The 16,168-nt window shown below is 44.4% G+C and overlaps 1 protein-coding gene across 7 annotated transcripts in view; it reads right to left on the minus strand.

Annotated features, from left to right (window-relative positions):
• The window catches only part of LPP (LIM domain containing preferred translocation partner in lipoma), a 312,873-nt gene that overhangs the window by 112,958 nt on the left and 183,747 nt on the right, over positions 1-16,168 (minus strand). For all 7 annotated transcript variants that reach the window (XM_035334161.1, XM_035334162.1, XM_035334163.1 and 4 more), the window contains one exon: positions 14,167-14,835. In XM_035334161.1, coding sequence (XP_035190052.1) covers positions 14,167-14,835 — 669 coding nt within the window. The remainder of the gene's footprint in view (positions 1-14,166; positions 14,836-16,168) is intronic.

Below are 16,168 nucleotides of genomic sequence, written 5' to 3' on the forward strand. Positions count from 1 at the left end.
AATCACACAGGTCTGAGGAAAGCTGTGCACCTCTGCCAAGGAATCGTGCTTTCCTGCAATTCAAGTGAAAATCAGTGCTGGGGAAGAAAGGCATCTGCAGAACAGCTGAGGCAGATATGAGCAGATATGAAACCATCAGCAATAAGCTCTCATCAGGACGAGCTGAGCGAGACTGCCTTGCTCACTGTCATCACAACGCTCTGGACCTTGTATATTGAGCCTCATACACAGAACCTGTATATATTCATCACCGAGGAGGAGTGAACAGCTGCCTCTTGCACAGCGCATAAGAGAAACAGGAAAAAAACTCTCTCCAAGAAAAATACGATGTGAGATACAGAGAAATCCTTCTGGGAAAAATCAGAAGCAGTAGGCTTGGAAAGAAAGCTTAGAGAAATATATGTCTGTAAAGCTGGCTCAATTTTTCAAGCAGAAATCTACTTTGTATCTGTAAGGATGCATATCCCCAACAAACCTGTTCTGATATCTGATATTGCTACCTACCTGTACTGCCCACTGCCCTTTCTAACCAGTCCCACATTGCTGGTGGTGCCAACCCAATCAGCACACGCCAGCAGAGCTCCCCAGAAGTGGATGGATATCCACGCTGGGGTGCCATTCACCTGAGTGGTTCTCTTACTATGTTCCTCTTCACACTCCTTTACCATGGGTACTTTCTTATATAGCAAGTAAAATCTGTTTGCTCAGAATTTCTAATGTAATCAACATCTGTTCTATCCTCACAAAAGAAAGTATCAAGAAGTGTTAAACATACAACAGTCCAAGGTCTCCTGTGTACCAGTGTGCATAAGATATCAATTCCCCTGAAGCTAAGTGTAAAGCCACTGTAACGCCAGAATTATGTTCACTGTGTAATTGTTCTAGGCAGGCAGGGAGCAACCAAATAAAGAAGCTACTATGTGATTTACTCAGTCTCCTAGTTGTTGCTTGAGAACCTCGGATGACACTGTGTTAGCCTCTGATCTATAGTCCCAGCTTTTATTAAATCAACATAGTTGCTCCGAAGTTAATATAACTGTACTGACATTACTCTGGCCCACTATACACATGGCAAAATGGTAAACTGAACCATAACTCCATGTGCCTTCATAGGATAGATCCAACTCACCGCTAAAATAGCGTAACGTACATTTTCTGTATTTGGACTTTGGATATATACGGTGTCTTATCTGCTAAGGCTTTCTTGGATGTTTGTGTGTGTCTGTTCCTGATTTCTTGTCTCATAAAATCCCAACAGTTGGAATTACCATACAGAGATACCCTGGTTCCAGCTGCAAATCGTCTCCTTTCATAAATGACTTTGTTTTACAGCCTCCTAAACCTGAGTGGGGATAACACGGCCACCAAATGTCAGATGAGCCATTAGGGACTGAACACCAATGGTAAGTGGCTGCATAACCCTGAATGCTGGAACAACAACATTTATTCTCATCCTCACTTCCCATCCTTTGCATCTGGTTCACTATAAAACACGCAGATGCTTCAGTAATAGGAAAGCCCAGGATGCAAGTAGTCACGCCTGATCTCATTGTCCTTTTCCCCTGCTTGGCAACAAAACAGGTACTCCAGCCATGGAAAGGACAGTCTCTTCATGCTCCAACCACACACTCAGCAGATGAGGGAGTGGGCTACACTCACCCTAAATTCCCCCAAAGTCCTTAGACCCAGCCAAGGTCAGGACGCTGCACTGCTGCACTGTTCCTCATGGCTAGCACTGTCCGAGACCGAATTCATTCTTAAAACTCTACGACTTGCTTATTAAGTCATTTTCTGTCTCTGAAGTGACCTTTTTACCCCCTCAGCACAGGCACCTAGCTATCCCTCTGACGCTGCATCAAGACACAGACCGGTGGAGGAGAAAACCACATGGCTGCTGCCTTTGTGAGCCTGGCTGAGTTACCTTCTCCTGCGAGTACGGGGAAATGACTATAAAAGCAGGATATTGCTGCATGCCTTTCAGAGGCTTTGCGAAGAATTTGGTTAAGATTCATCAGAGGGCTCTGAAAAATATAAAACACTACATAAATGCTAAGAGTTAACTGCTTTTAATGATGAATAGCCTCAGATTTAAGAGAGGTCTTTTCTTAGTTTCCATACAAAGGTGCAAAAATATCCTTCATTGCAAATAATCACTGCGCCTGCTGTGAGAGGCTCTGCACATGATTTCAATGCCCTTTCACATAGAAAATAGGAATAATACTTTGCATTTATAGACTTTAAAACTACTTTGCAGACAATCAAGTTTCAAAACCCCCACTGTGATACAGGAGGCAAATATTATACCCGTTTTACAGAGGAAACTAAGAGGCAAACATTTTCAGCTACATAGCCTAAAGCCAGAAACGAAACATTTGAGAATTTAGGTACTCTAGCAAGGTCTGTCTAGACCCAGGTTTGCTCAGTTGCTCTTCTTAGTAAACTGTTTATGCTTCTGCCCCCAAACTTGGATACAGCAGGATGCTCGTGGCACAGCAAAAGTGGCCATGGCATTTATCTGCATTACCAGCGCATTTCGTTTTTTGTAGATACCTCTCCATTGACCACGGAGTGTGCCTGGAATTGCATGAGGCCACTTATTCCATCTTCTCGCATGTGTGGCAGTAGAAAAGTTGTTGACAACTCCAAGTTAACCAAACATGTATTTTTAGAACCTAAGTCCGACGTTATAGTGTCTGGACTCATAACTACCCATTTCTTCTGACATTAAGCTGAGCTACCACATGAGAAAATTGCTAGAATGATAGTATTTCCAGGGCATACTGAGTCATTGTCCAACATCTAAAATGGGAAATAAAATAATTTCTCAGAAATTGTCAGCACAGTGGGAGGCAAAGTTTGCAGGAACTCAGCTTGTGTAGAAAAATTCAGGTTTCTACTCTAAAACAGGTCCCTCAGCACTAAACACACTTTTTATTTCCCCTTTTTTAATTTCCAGATGATAGAAAACCAATTAGGTCCCATGGTATTGATTTCCTGGCATTATCTCATATTTAGAACAATTATTAAGCAACACCAGCAAAATGATAATGGTGATGACTAGGGAGCAGCAGGAGAAGGACTGCATAGACTCAGAAACACGTTTCAGTTTTTACTTTGCTTTGATCCATCCTAGCAATGAGCTGAGGTCCTTGCCTGGTGACATGTTTTGCCCAGTCCCTGGAGAAGGATGCTCACGTACCTTGTCCCCCTCCACAGTAGCAATTCCTTGCCCGAGTGAGACCACCTTGGCTTGCCTCCTCAACGGCCCGTAGGGAATGCTAATGTGGAAGAGTAGGAAAGTCCCCGGGGCAAAGGTTTTCTGCTACTTAATTCGCATACCATTATTTTTTCTCTCCCTTGGAAGTGCAAGCCCCCGCATAATGAATTTAAGCTTCTGACGACAGGCTTTCATAGACTGGGAAGCGCAGCTCAGAAGTAATTTGCTGACTCTTGGGATTTCCAAGGTGAAAGCCACCGACCTACTGTCCAGGTATGGGACAGCCCGTCCTCAAGAGAAGCAGCCGCCTGTGGTCCCACAGTTAATAATTAACTCCTAAGTCGAAGCAGAAGGGTTGATGAGGGTTTATGACTGCATATCCTTCGTATCCTTCTTAAAAGGAGAAACAGATGTTTGCAAAGACCACAAACCTCCATTCCACAAATCGCTTGCTCTGCCTGTTACCTTGAGGCAGTCAGTTCCAAAAGCTGAATTAAAAAACAAATTAATTGCTTTGCTGGAAGGTTCAGAGAAGAGCATGGGGTGGAGAGGCAGAGGTTGTACAATTCCCTCACACAGCAGCACGTCTCCGGCCTGCTCAGAAGGCAGCAGACAGCATGGGAAAACCCTGTCCTGCCGCTGAGTTTCCTGCTGGTAATCAGGGTCTTCAAGACCGCCAATTCGACTGCAGGAGCACTGCAAAGTCTTCTGCTTCGTCAGTGAGCTGGGTCTCAAGCACAGACCCCGTCTCATCTGTCAGACCAAGGACGTGTCTGGATGTATTCGCTAGCATTCATTTAAATTTATACCCAAACACCAGACACTACCAACTCGTGTAATGGCGAAGCAGTTCATTTCATCTGAGATGTTTGGTTCCCCTCCCTTTTATCTCACTCTGAAATGATACCATCTTGATTTCAAAAAAAATAAAATAAAAATAAGGGGATGGCACTTCTGAGTGCTGCCTTCAGCTATGCATTTGTATGCATTTTCCATCTTTTAACTAACAAACAGGGGGAAAAAAAGTTAATTTCGCTAGCAGCCTGCTGTGACATAAATAAAAATAATAGGTACATTCACAGATTTTGAACTTTTTACAGCCACTGCTGCAAAAAGCAATTTTAATTTATAACCACGGAGTCTTGCAAAACATATAACGAAGACATAATAAAATGGAATGTTTATCCTGTGGCTCCCATTAGACCTCTTCCGTTCGACGGTTGTAACTAATGACTTGTTTTTCCACTTTTGTATTGGAAGCCTTATTATTGGGCGGCACAGAGCATACCTTATTTGATTTCCCTAGCAATGCCTGCACCTCTTGCTGAAGCCTGCAATTAGATGTTTATGAAATAATATTAAAAAGCTGCATAATCTCGTCTGTGGTCAAAAATTAAAAAAAAAAACAAAAAAAACAAAACAACAAAAACCAAACACAAATGCCAGCAACAAACCAGCCCTGTTTGTATAATATTATACCGAGTACAATAGACTAATGTTCACTCCACTGCATGTGTCCTTTTGACTAACCACTTCTATCTGACAACCTTTTTTTGGCAGCAGAACACATTGTACTTTTTGGATAATTGACTGTGGAATATAATGTTGTTTATTCAAAAGCAGGTCACACAGAACTGAGCTTCCAGTTGTCTTTATCCTTTTACCTTTCTTATCTCCACGAAATTTATGCTGAACTTCTTTTAATCACACATATGGTTTTAATTGCTGCGCTGTACTTATTCACCAGAAGGTGACCTGATAGAGAAAGGGTAAAGAAAGATACATTTCCAACATCCTCTGTTACCTCCAGGGCCATATCTGCCTGCAATGTAACTCCGTTGTTTCTTTATACTAAAACTCCACTGGACACAATCACCCACCTCTTACTCACACATCTGGAAATTCAACAATGGCAAAAGCCCCGGTTTTAAGCTTAAACCTTGGGGAGGACAAGCACCCTCATGGAAAATGATGGGGAAACACGTAGAAGTTGTGAAAAGTCTAAATTTGGGTACATGAAGTTAAGGGAATGGGTTAAGGAGAAAGATTTAACAGAAGTGCAAGATGAGGCAATGCAAGAATTGATGCATTTCTAAAGCATACTCTTGGTTTGCAGCCTGGGGGAAGAGAGGTCACAAGTGTTGCTTAACAGGAGAGAGAAAGGGCTTTGATGCTGCAAAGGGAACAGAAGAGCCTGGAGAAGAAGGTGCAAGAGAGCACCTCTGTGATGCTGATCATCAGACCAGGGGACCAAGGTAATCACCTGAGACTTTAAGTCTGCAAGATGCTCGTGAAACTCTGCTTTGCAAGAGTACAAATGTCACAGGGCACTTCACAAGAGATTTCTTCTGTAGTCTGACTAAGACTGGAAAATACCCTTCCCGGCCTCCTGGTGACAGCCTAGAAGGAATCCATCAGTGGCAAACACACAGCGGGAGCTTCCCTGGTCATTTATGCAGTTTTTGCCCTGAAAAAGCCATGAGTTTTTCTTTCAAGCTCTCACAGCAACAGAAAAGGACGTGATTTACTTAATGAGCCACCAGCTCTCACAAAGCTGGAGGAAACACCTGAACAAGAATATCCTTCAGGTGAAGGTAAAATACAGTCTAACTAGGAAATAACGGGATGAAAATGATTATGTCTAATTTGCTCTATTACAGCCCAGGTGTGGTTCCATTTTCCTGATGACTAAAGTAATCCTAATATGTCAGTCTAAGTTACTGCCAGTTCATTTGAGGAAATTTTGTTTGTTTAGAAAAAGCTTTAATCGGGGTGTGGGGGGAATGATTCTGACAGTAATAATAATTCATCTGTCTGTGCTGGTGCTAAACCACACGGTGGAAAATCCTTGCTAATGCTAGATTGATCACCTAGCACACAGAAGCTCCGCTCTTCTAATTTGTTTCATGTAGCTGACTTCAGACAGCACATTTCACTCTGGACTATTTTGAGGATCCATGCAAAACTGAGTAACTGCCCTATTAGTGTGAAGGCATATGAATAGTATTCTGCAACAAGCAAGGCAGAGTTTGTCTGATATTTTTTCAAGCAGAGAATACACTGTGTTTGGAACAAAGAAAAAATGCAATTGGAAAGTTTGGAGTCCTTAAATTAATTCCCTGGACAAAAAGTTGAGGCACCATATTCATAACATCATGTTATGTAACTTGCACTGGAGCCGGGCAGCTACTAAGTGAAATTGTATGAGTTATAAAAGCAAAATATTATTGTGAAAACAATTTTACAACTTTATAATTCACTATTATTTTCATTTAAGAACAAAACTGTCAGTATAATTGCAAATTCTGTTTGCCTTGCAGGAGTTCTTTCAGCTGGTGATAGGAAACCTTTTTTTTTTTTTTCCCCAAAGGCTGATATTTCACTTAATATATTGCATTTCTTTACATTTGTCCAGAGGTAAATCTAAACAGGAAGCCCATTATTTGGGTGTCTAAGCAAGTTTAATATCAGAACATTTACGATCAGTAAACGTAACCATATATTACCAATTATTTCTTACCATTACTCTTGGAGGAAGAAACACTCTATCAGCACCCAGTATAGACTATTCTCTTTATAACCGAGCATCTATTTTAAGGGACATCCTGTATGACTTGCACTTCTCACTGTGCACCATGCCCGTTTTCTACCTTGCCTGCTCACAGAAGGACTAGGCCCCAGAGTCTAGCTGTGGACAACCACACCTATCAATGGAGAAATGAACAATCTTTTGAATTGTGCACGGCTTCCTGCACAAGGTTGGTGCGTTGGTAACAAGCTATTACATTAAGAACTGGATTAAGACCACAAACATGTTTCACAGAATTTAGTGGGAAGATCACCCCAGTATGAGTGATCCACTCTGAATGACATAACCAAAATACCGCTTTAACCAAAGCATCACTATCAACTGGGCAGTTCCTTGCCAAAACACTGGTATTACCACCAGGTTGTAAGCTGAGTTTCAAACCAATAGAGCCAGAGCCCTTCTCGCCTCAAGCAGAAAAGCCATCCAATGACACTGAGATGCTCCACGTCTACTCTTCCTCCCCAGCTCTTATAATGGTTTATCGCCTAAGCCTGGGGAAGTTACCTTTCTCATTCACCTAACTTCATGTCCTAGCAATCAACTTGCCAACAGAGGTTATCTGATAGATGCACAACTTCACCATGTCCTTTGGCACCTTGGCTTTGGAAGAATTACAATGTGGTTGGACTCGATTGCATTTTAAAACAGAAAGAATCAGCTCCTCCAATAATCAGCATCACCATCACACACAACAGCCAGAGTATGCCTATGAATTACTTAAGTGGTACTCACTTGTATGGGAGCTGCTTTTCGAACGGAAGAGTGTAAACCCACAGCTCAAGTCCAACTGTCCTTGCCTCATCATGCCTCAGACCATGTCATCCACCAGAGACCCAAGCTCAGATGGCCCCATGGCTCTGACAAGCACCACTGCCTGCAAACCAGACAGCCTCTCCATTAGAGGTTTCTTCTCATCCATAGGTAAACATACGCTGACTATATTTTATGTCCACAGATACAAAATCCTTACCCATGACAGCATCTGTCAATGTAAACACTTGGTTATCAAGAGTTAAACAGCACACAAACAGAGCCCTTAATTAACTTCAGGGTTGCCCCATTCCTTATCATGTATGGAGGCATTGTCCTCAGCTTATTTTAAGAAGGAGCAAGAAAGAACATCCACGTATTATGCCAAAAGCCTCTTTCTCAATTATTCCTCTTATATTACTAACCCAGTGTGGCTGAATAAAGGCTGAAACTGAAAAACCTGCATCCCGAAGCTGTAAATTTAAGCTGGTTTCTCCGTATTTGCTGACCTGACTTACTTCTTTAACTACAGGATCCCTGTTATCTTTAACTTCAAGGTAACCGTTTGGCAACTTGTTGTTTCTCTGTGATCCCTAGGAAACAAATCTGATGAATTCCTCTGTCATCAGCCAGTTCTCCTAATAAATGCAGTGCTTAAATAATAAAATATAACACAACGAACTAACTGTAAAGTTCTGAAACAAGAGTGGTAAACACATTTTGCAGTGAGAATCAGGCTCTTTCAAAAGTTTAAGGTATAAGAGAGAGCGTGCCAGATTCCTGAAGCAAGCTGTTCTGAAAACTTTTCTTTGCAACTCTTGACAATACCTTTGCACCTAAAAATTCTGACGAAATGCGCAGAGATTTTGGTGCAGAGATTCGTATTATCTCTGATTGGAAAATACCATCCTCAATGGCACAGAGTGCCAACAAGTCCCAACTCTGAGCTTCTCATCGCAGTGTTAGACACCACTGCCTTCTTCCCCTCCTCCTCATTTTAACAGAAGCAACAGCATTTAATTTAATCCACCCAGAAGCAATGACAGAGTCAGCAGCTGATATACAGCTAGTGCTGGTTAGAACTCAGAATTACTGTTTTGTGAAGAATGTCAACATTTTGACATTTGTTACTATTCTCAGGGTAGCGCTTGCATATTCATTTGGAAATTTTGAAATTGAAATGTCACACTGAAATCACAAATTCAGTTCTGAAGTTTGGAATTTCACCTTTTATTTCACTTTACAGTATCTTTCTCTTTTAATTCATTCAAATCCAGACTGCCACATTTTAAATAACCATTTTTAATTTTACTATTATTTATTTTAGCATTGTAAAGCTATGGGCAATTACTAGCTCACGTTGTCAGAAAACTGACTTCAACCACCATTTTACACTGTCTCTGAATCCCATCCAATGGAAATTTTTGATGCGTGACATTTGACTTGGGTGCAGATGAGAGATTCTGGGGGAGAAGACTCTTGGGGGGAGGCAGGCTGTGTACACTAAGCTGCCTGCCTCTCTCCATAGCAAAAAGCAGAGCTAAGAAAGACTATATCCCTGTGACAGCAGGAGGAAATCTGGCAGATTGCATTTACTCATCTGCAGAGAACAAAAAATTCCTAGCCACTAGATTAACAGCAAACAGCAAGAGCATTAGTCTCAGTTCAAACGCAAGTGCCGGAGGTATCTATTTTATGTGAGTGATAGCAGACTGTAAAAATTATTAAACCAGTACAAGAGAAGTGCATCAGTCATAGCAAAGGACACTGGTGAGCAGATGTTTCTGAGGCAAAGATGAAACTTCCAAGTGAATGTCTCCATCGCAGGTATTAAATCAGTGGAAAAACTGACAAAAGCTGTGTAAAATGAGAAAACAGCGAGCCGTCACAGTCCTCTTTTGGGTACTGCAAGTTTCATGAGACCGTGTCAATGCTGGTTGCAGCAGGCAGCAAAGAAACACCACCTCCAGCAGTGCGGAAAGGATGCGGTGGTTGAGGTCTGCTAATCACGAGCAGCCACCGCCGCCTAAACCATGCCAAAAGCATGAGCTGCCTCGTTACTTTTACCTCCTGATCTCCCTTTGTCTTTCCATTTTATTTCCACGGTGCTCACCTACAACGATGCACAACACTGAGAGGCTGTCTGGGGTGGCTGTCCTGCTCCACACGCACTGCCACCGCTAAGTACATAAGCAGGGACAAGGGGACTTGTGGCTGGCAGCTGCTAAGCACGTGAGGACTCACACGCTTGTGCCATGGGAGCAGGCATGAACAGACACAGCTACCGAAAGGAAAATTACTGCACATTTGCAGTAAAAGAGCATGGATTTGGATGCTGTACTAGATCAGAGCTACAAGACACTTTTTTCCCCCTCATACCAGCAGATTGCTCTGAAGAGATCAGTGCTTTCGTTGAGATTTCCACCATTCTGGACCAAAAGTACAAGCTGTCCTCAAGTGATTTCAAGTGCACCCAGCCTGGATGCTGAAAACATGCAGGTCCCTTTGGAAGGGAATGTGGTTCCTCAGGACTATGAGTTGATTCAGAAAGAGGAAGGAGAACCCATGGGATCCAAGATCCAGGAAGGACAGACCTCCTGGGTGTCTACAGTGGCCACCCCTCATATATACCAGGTGCCAGGTGAGGTCCCTGAAAGTCTGAAGGACTTTCTGTCTCCTGCTAAAATCATAAAATCTGAGTGCAGAAAAAGGATCCTCAAGTGCCAAACTACACACTATCAAAGCTAAACATTTGGACTGAGGCCCCAGGTGCCAATAGCTCCTGTCATTAGACAAAAATAGCAAAGGTTAGGGCCACGGGGGACCGAGCCTTTGTAGGACTGAAGGAACGAGACAGAGTGAGAGCTACAATACATGCCAACAAGGTCGACACCCGTAGCATATTTTCTCCTGACCCCTTGGGAGATATACAATAGTATCTCAAAAAACACTCAAACATAACCAAAGTGAAAGGTTCTAGAGTTATTTGAAGATATGAGAGTGTGACGAGAGTATTTGGTAAGTCAACCAGTTCAGCACGCAAATATTTGATGATAGCTGTGTTGGTCAGTGGTGGTAGTTTCTGCAACTCTATTTTGGCCACAGGGCAAACTTGCAGGAATTCTCCATGTCAGAAACTGGCTTTGCCATTCTTTTTTCCCTACTGTGGATGGACATCTTGGTGCCAAAAATCAGCATACCTAATGAGTCACTCTGGTCTTGTGCTCTCTGACCTTTGGGAGGGGAGAAGTTAAGTAAGAGGCTTCAGACTTGGACTTGGTCTGCGCGGACACAGTACCACTGGCAACAGGCATGAAGGCAGCTGGTCATTTCACACGTTTCTGTGATGATCTTGTGACAACTCCCCTGTTGCTCACGCAGAGATCCCTACTATCTTCAACTCAGAAGAGAAAGCTACTGAGATTTTTGGCCAGGGATACCCCTGAAGCAGACAAAGGTTTAAATGAGGACACGCACTCTACTAGTTCATTTCCTAACTAGGACTTGGGCACTAATGCTACATGGAGTGCTACAGAAGACTAAAATGCACAGGGGTTTCACATGAACCATTCTCACTTCATAACTGGCCCAAGGACAGAATGCACCAGTTGTGTGTGAGTAAAACTCATTGTTCTCAGCGGGCTTTAAGAGCCCGTAGAGCTTATTTGCTGTTCCCATACCAATCCAGATTTATTTTGGATCAGCGGCGACTTCAACATGATTAGCACGCAGCAATAAGCATAGAGCCACAACCTCTTCGTAGCCAGAATGCAAAATATAAACCATGGTGGTTTTTTTACCCACTAAAAACCCTAAATGAACTGACTGAAAATTTCTACTGTCACACTGACAGTTCATGGTATGTATTAGAATTAAGGACCATGAATTGCTAGTCTGAGATCAATTTGTTAAGATATCCTTAATATTTTCCACACAAAGTGTGTTAAAAATTAAGAATGCACTTTTCTGACTACATTTAGGAAGTATTCTGTATTTTGATTCCATTGCAAGAACAAAAATACTTAAAGGTATACTTGCATTTTAAGTGATACGTATCAATGCCTGTTTCTTACCCTTGTCTTCTCAAATCATTCTCCTTAACTGAAAGGCCTCAAACTAACCTTGAAAAGCCAAAATACAACAAAACGCAGAAGCCAGTTGTGTGTATAAGAATATACTACAATTCACGTAGCAGCCAACTAGTAGAATTACGGTGACAGCTCTCTATCAGAAATCTGGCACTAATAGCCTTTCATTTTCTCCCTTTAAAATAATTCCAAAAGTTGATTTTATGAATGAGTTAGAGTGCAAGGGAAGAGAACATTTAGTAAACCTGGACAACACTGCTTCATTGGCAAAGCATACAATGTTTTATTACTGACCATTTCCTGTTAGACTGCAAGATCATCTTCAGTTCTTCACCAATTAAAGGGTACGCCTTACGAAGCAGCAATCAAGCAGTCTGCCACCAGTATGTCAGAGACCAGATGTAAGTTCAAAGGTGAAACAGGCAATAATGCCAATGCTTAGCAGGCTAGCAGGTAAAGTATGTTCTAGAAGAATTTATCACCAAGCAGATCACGGTCTGTTTTGCTGGAGAACTGAAATCTTTTTTATGTAGATACATATAAAATATTTCTGTACGTGTATTTGCAAATGCCACGTGCACACACACAAACACATATGTAAATATATATAAATATATATTTATGCATACGTGAAACCCCAAACTTGAGCTAAATTAAATTGTCCCTCCAGCTTTGTAATGCAAATGAGACTAACAGGCTTGTGCTGTTTGTGGTTCGAGATGATTTGCGTTTCCATAGAGATGCTGACTGAATTAAAGTTTTTAATTTTTTATATATATAGGCCTACTTGTATCTTTAAAAGTCTAAATATGTATCTGTTGTACCTCAGCATTTCCTCAGTGACTCCACACCAATTTCCACCAGTTAAGGCTCTGTGCAAATTTTGTACCCTTCGCTACTTTCCAATCTAAGCTCTGTACCTGGCACCTGCAGAGCTGAGTTTATTGCTTCTCTCCTCACTCCTAGCTTCTTGGTAAGGAAAGGGAAAAAAAAAAAAAAAAGAAGAAAGAAAAAGCAGTTTATTAACTGCTAGTAGATAATATTCCAAGGAGTTATTTATTTATTGCTCTCCATATATTGCTCAAGAAGCATCTTTGCCTTCAAAAGTTCCCACTGTAAGAAAATCTGGAATTCAGGGAAAGACAGACTGTGTGCTTCTAGTGAGCGCAATGCCAAGGGACAGACTTTTTCTTATGTGTCAGAAGTTTTTTACCCTTTCTCTGTGAGCAGTCATAGGCTGGAGAGCAGGGACATGCTGAGACGAGCCAGGGTGGCCCCGGCCAGCAATGGGTTCACCACCTCCCTGCCTGGGCACGGCTGTCCTCACCCCTCAGTGGAACTTAAGCCCGTCATATACAAGGATTGCACAAAGCTCAAGTCCCCACATGCCCCCGGAGCCACATTAGAGATGGCCGCCAGCAGAAGTGACAAGGGTCGGCCAGGGTTGAAATTTGGACAGAGAAACCAAGCAGATCAGTTTAACTTTCTGTTTCCAATCAGCTTTGCTTTATGAGGCCCGGGCACAGGCTAAAGTGGCTGGATGCCACTCGCCCTGCCACCACCTGAGAGGAAAATCAGAGAGCCCGCAGCACTGTGTGGGAACTCATTTCCATGTGGTTTCAGCAATATGTGATTTTTAAACAGCGATACACAAGAGGTCAACCTCCGGAATCGCTCTGAACCACAACCAAAAACAGTGTCTGTTGTACCTCCCATCTGCGTAAGAAGAGGAACTATTTCTCTGGTGAACCAAAGATGTCCATGAGCACCCATAGGACGAGATGTTGACACCCAACCTCTCGTTTGATCCTGGGAGAGCCCGGAAGGAAAGTCTATGGCACTAACGCCATACAGACGTATTGCCTATGAGCTTATCATGTAGGGGCATGTTGCAGGGACGTAGCTCCCTCCCGCCCCGCAGGGCGAGCTCCTGCAACTAAGACTGAGCCTCTGCACGCGAGGCTGCCTCACCCTTCCATGCTGACGCAAGTCCTAAGCCCCCAGAAGCCTATTTTCGAACCACAGAATCACAGAATCACAGAATAGTCTAGGTTGGAAGAGACCTCCAAGATCACCGAGTCCAACCTCTGACCTAACACTAACAAGTCCTCCACTAAACCATATCCCTAAGCTCTACATCTAAACGTCTTTTAAAGACCTCCAGGGATGGTGACTCAACCACTTCCCCGGGCAGCCTATTCAGATGAGAGTTCCCTGTTTCCAGCTTTTTGGAAGCCCCGTGGAGGGAAACTCCCTTCTGTATTCCTCCTTATTTTCCTCCCATTGATGTGGGGCATGGAGACAAGGGGGCAGAAGAGGCAAGAAGCTGAGCTCCTGCTTACTGAGCTAACGTGCCTGCAGCCCTGACCTCAAGGGAAGAGGAGCCTGAGCTGTGGCTCCTCTGCTGCTTGGGACACATGGGTGCAGGCAGAGCCATTTAAACCTACACGCTGCCTTTGTGGAAGGGTCCCAGGGCCCTCTGCACTCCCCCACGGAAGCCTGTGAGCGCTGGTGTCTCTTACCTTTTGCTGCAGCGGCTGCGGGGCCATCACTGGGTCGGTGATATAGGTCTTCTTTGTACCAGGCGGTTGGTACAGCCCGGGAGGAGCCTGGCCCACGGTGTTACTGGCTGGATACGCCGGTTCGACCTTCCATGTGCTCTGCGGCATGTAGGGCGCTTCGGAGCCATTCCTCCCCCCGTACCCGCCATAGTACGGGTCTTGGTACCGGCCCTGCTGCGGCGCGTAGCCATAGCTGGGCTCCGAGGGCCGGGCGGGCGGCGGGGCGTAGCCGTAGTCGGGCCCGCGGGGCTGTGGTGAGCCGTACTGCGGGGCGCCAGGCGGGCGGGACGGCGGGGCCGCGTAGGGCTGCCCAGGCCCCATGCTGCCGTAGTGAGTGGGCTGCGGGCCGGGCGGCTGGTAGTGAGGGCTGGGCTGCGCCGTCCTCACCTGGACGTTGAAGGTCGGGCGGCTGGGCGTGGAGGCCGTGGCGTAGGAGGCCGGTACCGGCTGTGGCTTCAGGGTGCCGATAGGAGTGACCGGGATGGGAGCCGGCTGGCCCGGGCCCTTGGCGGTGGACTTCTTGGTGGCGGTGAGGGGAGGCTGGTTGGGAATGATCATCCGCTTGTGGCCAGTGACAGGGGTGGACACGGACGGGGCGGTGGCAGCAGAGCTGCTGGAGGTCCCGGAGCCCTAGGAGCGAACAGAGAGAGCGGCGGCGTCAGCAGGAGGGGCTGCTCGGGCATCAGATTGTGTGCGGAAGGGTTAAGAGGGAACAGGGTTTTACAGTAACATCTGCACAGCAACTCAAACTGCTTAGGAAAGCAGGAATGTACCTGAGACCACACATTATAAAATGGTAATAGCAACCTTTTCCAGCTCTGACAGAACAGGGACAGTGCTGCTGCAACCAAGCAGAACTGCCACGCACGGTGTTTCGTCTCTCCTTGGGTTTTTTTCCTGTGCCTCAAAACAAGCAAACAAACTCAAAAGCGATAAATGTGAGGAAAAAAAGGGGACTCACTGGAGAATAATTAGGGGGGAGACTTGTGTTCCTCTGAAAATGAGAGCACTAAGAAAAAGAAGGTAGTAGAATAGAAGGTAATAGATGCAAGTAGAGCATCTACGGAGACATTAAATTCCTTGGGTTCCCACAATGCTTGGAGGGTACTGCCCCCGATATGAGAACACCTTTCACAACACAGGAGGCAGCAAAATGGGATGGCACGAAAGCAGCTCCCAAGCCGTAAGAATAAGCTTGGAGCAAAGCGAGATACAGAAGTGCCCCTGCTCCTGGCTCTGCTCCTAAGCTCTGCAAGTCTGGAGTGACCCCAGCGAAGGCAAATGCTACACACGGCACATAAAAGGGCAGAAAGCAAGCCAAGATTCCCAAGAGCTTCAGAAGTCAGCTCCTGCAATGGCAACCCTGTAACCCTGCACCGGCACCTGGGCACAGCGGCGCTCGGGCAGCCAGGGATTTGGTTCACAGCAGGCACCGCCACTTCCTGGGATTTGGCGACCGAATGAAGATTTAGTGAAGCAGTGACACTGTCCCAACGGGTATCTTACATCTTTTTGTCTAATGTACTTGTTTGTCTCTCTTTCTTTAAATTCTTGTTTAACTCTCATGTCCAAATACAGCCATGCAAAACGACAGCTTTGTTAAAGTGCTCACAATATGAAATGGTTTCTGAAGAATACCGAAGGTCACCATTAAGCCTTTTCACTAAATCAGTGAAGAGCCAACTTCTATCTCTGGAGTTCAGGATTAGGTAAAATTTCTTGCCTCTCTTTATTTTCCTTTATTCAAAAAGGACACTTGAATTTCATGCCTTCTGTATAGAAGGGAACACGTACAGTTTGACAGAATTTCTTTGCTGTTGCACTTAGCAAGATGGTTCATCTCATCCAACCTTCCTGCACGGGGCTTGATCTCACCTCGATCCCCTCAATAACCTCCAAGTTCTCAGCATTCCAAAGTCAGACAAGCTGAGCTCTCACCACAGGCTGTGTTCAAGCTATGACA

The sequence above is a fragment of the Oxyura jamaicensis genome, chromosome 9, assembly GCF_011077185.1.
Source record: "Oxyura jamaicensis isolate SHBP4307 breed ruddy duck chromosome 9, BPBGC_Ojam_1.0, whole genome shotgun sequence".
NCBI classification, from domain to species: domain Eukaryota; kingdom Metazoa; phylum Chordata; class Aves; order Anseriformes; family Anatidae; genus Oxyura; species Oxyura jamaicensis.